The following is a 6,529-nucleotide window of genomic DNA, read 5'->3' on the forward strand; positions in this document are numbered from 1 at the left end:
ATTACTGAAATCAATCTACTTTTTCATGATATTCTAATTTTATGACCAGCACCTGTATTAGTGGGAGTTCATGAATAATTCAGACTCTGTGTTGATTGGAGGAAAATCCGCAATAAATTCAAACTTCATTTTAAAAACCACTGAGGTTGACTGTTGTGTAATCACTCCACTTTAGCAAAAGAACGGTTCAAATAAATCCTTAAAGCCCCAAAATAATTTGACATCCACGACAGCGACCAGTCTTCTGACCACAATATATCTGATATGCATAAAACATCAAAGTATTTATAAACTATACACGGATAAAGCTTATGCCCATTGTTACATGCGGATTTACTGCAGGAATTAAACTCCCACAGAATCAACTTGTGAACCCTGAGCTTTTTTCCTTTGATAACAGATGCCCTTCATTTAGCTGCAGGCGATCTGGCCTTTTAACTTCCTGTTCTGAAGCGTCCAGTGTTTCGCATCCATCCCTGAACTTCCTGGAGACACAAGAAAAAGGAAAGGTAATGGCAACATAAACCTGCCCAAATCTCCCATCAACCCTTGCGGTGCCACCTCTGATTAGACGTGTATAAAAACTGCTTTTTGTTAATGAGGTAAAGTCTCTAGTTTGGCGTGTCAAAATGCTCGATCTGGGGTTAGACGTCCATTCGGTGCAAAAGACGCAGACACAAAGTGCAGTTATTGCTGATATTCCTTCAGTATCTGGCCCGCGATCACCAGCCTCTGGATCTCGCTGGTTCCCTCGTAGATCTCTGTGATGCGGGCGTCGCGGTAGTGCCTTTCCGCTGGCATGTCCGTCACGTAACCCATCCCGCCCAGAATCTGGATGGCCTGAGAGGAACAGGAGAGAGGGGGAGTTTAAATCACACCCAGTTCGCTGGTCGTGTTTCGGTTTCGCTCGGCGAGCTTCCCACCTGGTGTGCGCTGAAAGTGGCGGCTTCAGACGCCGCCAGTTTGGCCATGGCTGCTTCCTGCGGACACAAAGCACACGGGGGGAAGGGGGGCGTCGCTCATCGCTCGGCGGCACGCTTACGTCTTACATGCGAGGAGAGCGTTTTACCTTAGAGAAGGGCTTCTGGGAGTCGCGCAGGAGGGCGGCCTTCCAGGTGAGCAGGCGGGCGCTCTCTATAGCAACGGCCATGTCAGCCAGTTTAAACTGCATGATGGGAAGGAAAGAAAAAAAAACATGTAAAAAATTAAAAATGTATGGAAAAACCGATTCAGACATTAGGATTGGACGGTTCTGAGGTGCAGAACTAAAACATACAGAAAAAAAGATAAAACAATTGAAATTCTGGCATTCTTTGAAAAAAAAAAAAAAAACGCCCTTGAACCCACCTTCATTTATGCCTAAGTTTTAAACTAAGAACACCGTAAGGAAAGAAATGACGGAGCTGGAGCAGTTTCGGTCAAATCGATCTGCTGCTCCACTTTGCCCCTCATTCGTGAACGTCCCTCCTCCTTCAACAACTTCCCATCGGCTTCTCTGCTCTCCTACAGATTTTTGCTTCCCTTACCCTGACCAGACGTGTTTATTAAACCAACTGAGACAGTACACGCTGTTTGGTATCTACAAAATGACGGTGCAAAATAATGAGCGAATGAAACGAACGTGTCCCTGCGCTGCCCAGCCGAGACGCACTTCCTCCAGGCCAGCCCAGCTACAAAGAGCCACTTATGTCTCTGTGCGGTCTCCTTCCACAAGTTCATCATCAACTGACTATCTTTTTAACTTCATAGGTTTATAAGTTCTGCTGGATTAGTTGTAAAGCCGACTGTATTTTCTAACAGCCTCCAGCTGCTTCCTGACTCCATTAAAGCTCACCGGCTTTTCCTCATAAACACGCCCACAACAACCTCTGACCAATCACACGATACTTGCCGCAAATCCCTGTGAGAAAAAGTTTGGCCAGGGCTTCGTGTCGCAGAGGGGCGGAAGAAGCTGCTACGGGATCAAAAATGACGCAACTTTCGTCACGCGACCACGTGAACGAGAGCTGACTTTATGACTTCGGAGCCATGGAGTGTTACCTGGATGGCCTGCAGCTTGCCGATGGGCGCCCCGAACGCAGTCCGTTTGTGTGCGTAGTCAGCGGCGCAGTCCAGGGAGGCCTGAGCGATGCCGACAGCCTGGGATGCAATCCCGATCCGTCCACTGTCCAGGGTTTGCTGCGCAACAGATTGGTAAATAAAAACTCACTTTTCTGTCAAAAAAAAACAACCCATATCCCAACCCCAACAGGAGATATAAATCTGCAGCTGTAATCAGATGTTTACAACCACTCTTCATTTGTATGAGCATCAAATTCATTTCAGGCTTTTAATGATTTATTTTAGCTATTTTTTTTTCACCCCAGGTTGGAATAATGAAACATCATCAATGATTTCTTAAATTAAAAACTGGCTGCACAAGTTTGAACAGATCCATGGCTCCTCACTAATATTTAGTTAGATGTCCCTCAGCAAGTTCAGGGAGTTGTTTTAAATCTCCCACTACATCTCATCTATGTGCAGAAAGAACAGCACTGGAAGCATTCTGCACAGCAGCTGGAAGGAAAGGCCTTTTAGCTCCAAAAGGAAAATGAGCATTTAAAAAAAGAAATATACCATTGCGATTTTGAATCCGGCCCCACGGGGCCCCAGCATGTTGTCCAGCGGGATCCTGCAATCCTCCAGTATGATGTTAGCGGTGGACGAGGCTCTGATGCCCAACTTGTCCTCCTTTTTGCCCAGAGAAAGCCCCGGATGTGGCATGGGGACTAGGAACGCACTGATACCCTGCAGGATCAGGTTAAAAAATATATTTTTTTATTTTTTAAAAGTAGGATTTAGAGGAACTGGAAGGCGGGGGCACCGGAGTGTGCCACATCATGCCTTGTGCTTGAGCTTCTTGTCTGTGGTGGCGAAGACGACGGCGGCGGAGGCTTCCCAGCTGTTGGTGATCCAGGCTTTGGTCCCGTTCAGCACCCACCCGTCCTCTTCCTGACGGGCCACGGTGGAGGCGGCGCCTGCGTCGCTGCCGTTACCTGGGAGTTAAATCAGCTTCGTCAAATGACTGCATCTGAATAGACAAACGTGCATGCTGACCAACTGAGTATTCCCTACCAGCTCAGGATAAAAACTCATATGTATCTGTGTTTTGGTTCATGGTTCAGGAGATATTTTATTAATGCTGCGGACAAACACTCGGCGACTAAAAGCTAAATGTTACCTGGCTCACTGAGGGCAAAGCAGCCCACCTTCTCTCCTGTGGTGAACGGAGAGATCCACTGCTTTTTCTGCTCTGCCGTGCCAAACTTGAGGACCGGTCCGATGTAGAGGGACTGAGGAAAGCAGAAACAACAGGCCGTAGGCACACACACCTCTGCGCTGTCACAACGGTTAGGCTGTTAGATTTCGGACTGAGTGCACCCACGTTGTTGACGGACACCACGACTCCGGTGCTGGCGCAGCCTCTGCTGATCTCCTCCACAGCCAGGCTGTAAGCCAGGTAGTCCATCCCTGCTCCACCAAGCTCCTCCGGGACCTCCATGGCCATGACCCCCATCGCCCCCAGCTCCTCAATCTGGAACAATGCACAGTGCACGCAGTCATGGCTCGGATCCGGTAGACCAGAGGTCCCCAACCCCTGGGCTGCAGACTGGTACCGGTCCGTGGGTCATTTGGTACCGGGACGCACAGAAAAAATAATTAACTTACAGTATTTTCGTTTTTTTAATTTTCGGAGTCTGAACGAGATTTATTTTGAAAAATGACGGGATTCTCTCCTCTACATTCGTCTATGACTCACTTTTGATGCGTGTCAGAATGCTTATCTAGGTCACGTGATCCGTTACCACTAAAAACAAACCCACAAGCAGCAAAACGAGTAACAAACAAACGTCTCTGGAAGCCCTAGATTGGACCATCTCGTTACTGAGAAACAGGCTCAGAGCTCCCACTGATTCTGCGTTATGGTGAGTTGTATTCTTTGTACACTTTATATTTGTGGTGTATCTTATTTTGAAGGGCATGTTTAAACATCGCCACATTGACCAGAGAACATCAGGGGGAGGAGAGGGTGTTATTCATGTTGATAACACAACACCAGGACGCAGCTAACAAAGCTGCGAGGACACGTTGGATTTACGTTTATTATGTTTTAAAAATACGCTTGTTTTCATGCCGGTCGTATTGTTTTATCTTGTTGTATTTATCCGCCACACCTTTAAAGGCCGGTCCGTGAAAATACTGTCTGATAATGAACCGGTCTGTGGAGCTAAAAAGGTTGGGGACTGCTGCTATAGACGAGCTATTTAAGATTCAATTCCAGAACTAAAAGAAAGATAAAACTGTGAGTTTCATGATCATAACTGAACCTGGAGCCCACATTTTTATACATCATAGACTGTATGTGTAGAAGAAGAAGAAAAAGACCTAGCATTGAAGTTTCATGAGAAATTATTTACTTTTTCAAACCATTCTATGCTTGTTAATACAATTAACACCCCCTGAAGTCATCTATTTATTAAGTACATTTTATCCATTTTGCTCCACTGTTGTAGTTCCTTATGGACCTGAGCAGCATCAAGGTATTAGAGAATAACAAAGACATTAGAATAAACCTGGTAACTAAACAGATCCTCCCAGCGTGCAGGTGTTAGCGTTGGTACCTGTTTGGCGGGATAAGCGTGCTCTTGATCGAGCCTGGAGGCGATGGGGGTCAGCTCTCTGTCAGCGTAGTCCCTGCAGGTCTGCCTCAGTAACTGATGGGTGTCCGGGAGTTCTGCCAGCTGAGACACACTCCGACAGCCGCTGAAGCACAAGCCTAGAGCTGAGGGAGAGAAGAAAGGGCGAGCTCTCAATGTCTCGATGCGACGCACAGCTGGAGTCCATCCACACAGCATGGGCAAGGCTGTCACTGTTGTTGTGCTTTTAATGATTTACTGAAAACAATCCTTTTTTTTTTACAAATCACTGTCTGTAAATACAGTTCAAAGTGACATCTAAAATGATGGTTAAAGCTCTATCAGGCAGAGAAGAAGCCATCCAGAAACTCCATCAAATTCTCTGGACCAAAGCTCATTTAAAATGAACTGAGGCAAATTTGAAAAATCGTTTGGAAACCACAAACGCCAAGTCCTCCAAACTAAAGCGGGAGAGGGACTGTCCAAGCTGGACAGTCCAAAAACCTGCCTCTCTGATGGTATGGGGGTGCATTGGTGGCTATGGCATTGTCAGCTAACACATCTGCAAAAGCACCGTCAATGCAAAAATGTATAGACAGGTGTTTAAATCAAAATATGCTCTTATCAAGATGACACCTTGTTCAGGGAAGACGTTGCATATATTTCAGCAAGACAATGCTAAACTGAAGCCATTACGACAGAATGGCTTCTTAAACACAACTCTAAATCAACTATGAGAAGCTCCAGCTGAATGTTTGGAGAGGTTTTTCAATGTTTAATTAAAATCCATGGAAATGTTTCTCAATGGTTGTTCCCTGAGGATAGCTTTTTCATGGCGTAGGAAAAACCCGACACTTGCTAGCGTCTTTGAACGCAGCACCAACAAACTGGGTGAAGGGTCATCTTTAACATCTTCTCACTGTTTAAACCTACAAACAAACATCCCGACCTGCTTTCAGTTACCTTAATTAAACCACGTTTATTTTTGCTCCCTGTCTCCCTGAAATCGCAGAAAATATTATTTAGCCTTTACTTATCTGGGTATGAGTTAGGAAGTTGACGAACTGTGATCAGACAGGTCCGTTCATATGAAGCTGAAGGTGGGTAGTTAGTAAGCTAAGCTAGCTCTTTCAGGCTAAAACTGAGCGAACTGCACCTCCTGTTATTAAAGCGAAGCGTCGTAATATCCTCCATGTACTCACCCCTTCTTGCTTTAAAAAGTGCAGACATGTTCCTCGCTTTGCAGTCTCCACCAGGTAATTTACGAAACGTCCTGGTGCCTGCTCCTGCTGTCTTCTTCTGCTTGAAATATGTACAAACTACAGTTGTACATACCGCCCCCTACCGTCTGGGATGACTTCTTCTTCTTCTTCTTCTTTTCTTTTTTATGGCGGTTGGCAAACAACTTTTAGGTGCATTACCGCCACCTTCCAGGATGGAGTATGGATCAGATGCCTATAATCTCCCCATAATACCCGTTCTTCTCAGATAAATAAAAATACTACAAAAGACTACATCCCCTGATGATCTCTGGAACAGTTCTCTAATATCCAGTTTAATCTTATCCCTACTTAATTCTCTGATTAATATCTCTCTTTCCCGTACATATTTGTTACATTCTAGGAAGATATGTTTTACTTTTTCCAATTCTCCACAGTAACTACAAGAACCTGTGCTATGTTTATTAACTATTTTAAGAGTACTATTTAAACCTGTATGTCCAAATCTTATTCTAGATATAATATCTTCTTCCTTCTTACTTCTATTACACTTCCTAAATTCTCCCACTTTTTTTTGGATGCTATAATACGACCTCGCCTTGTCTCCTCTATCCCACTTTTTTTGCCACTTCC

The 6,529-nt window shown here is 45.1% G+C and overlaps 1 protein-coding gene across 1 annotated transcript; it reads right to left on the minus strand.

Moving 5' to 3' along the window:
* Positions 1 to 124: 124 nt before the first annotated feature.
* Positions 125 to 6,008, minus strand: acads (acyl-CoA dehydrogenase short chain). Its single transcript, XM_017431216.3, has 10 exons — positions 5,879 to 6,008; positions 4,662 to 4,822; positions 3,425 to 3,574; positions 3,221 to 3,332; positions 2,884 to 3,035; positions 2,617 to 2,787; positions 2,041 to 2,178; positions 1,070 to 1,165; positions 924 to 980; positions 125 to 840 (listed from the first exon to the last, which is right to left on the minus strand). The coding sequence occupies exons 1-10, from the start codon at positions 5,904 to 5,906 to the stop codon at positions 688 to 690; spliced, it is 1,218 nt and encodes a 405-aa protein (XP_017286705.1). The 5' UTR covers positions 5,907 to 6,008; the 3' UTR covers positions 125 to 687.
* Between the last annotated feature and the right edge of the window lie 521 nt (positions 6,009 to 6,529).

This window comes from Kryptolebias marmoratus, linkage group LG14 (assembly GCF_001649575.2).
Source record: "Kryptolebias marmoratus isolate JLee-2015 linkage group LG14, ASM164957v2, whole genome shotgun sequence".
NCBI lineage: Eukaryota > Metazoa > Chordata > Actinopteri > Cyprinodontiformes > Rivulidae > Kryptolebias > Kryptolebias marmoratus.

What these genes read in the sequence shown, in the direction of transcription:
- acads (XM_017431216.3), bottom strand. Translation starts at nt 5,906, where the DNA reads ATGTCTGCACTTTTTAAAGCAAGAAGGG. An exon ending in ACGCTTATCCCGCCAAACAG is followed by an intron (nt 3,575 to 4,661) that starts GTACCAACGCTA and finishes GCATTGTTCCAG; the next exon opens with ATTGAGGAGCTGGGGGCGAT. An exon ending in CCGGATTCAAAATCGCAATG is followed by an intron (nt 2,179 to 2,616) that starts GTATATTTCTTT and finishes TCTGTTGCGCAG; the next exon opens with CAAACCCTGGACAGTGGACG.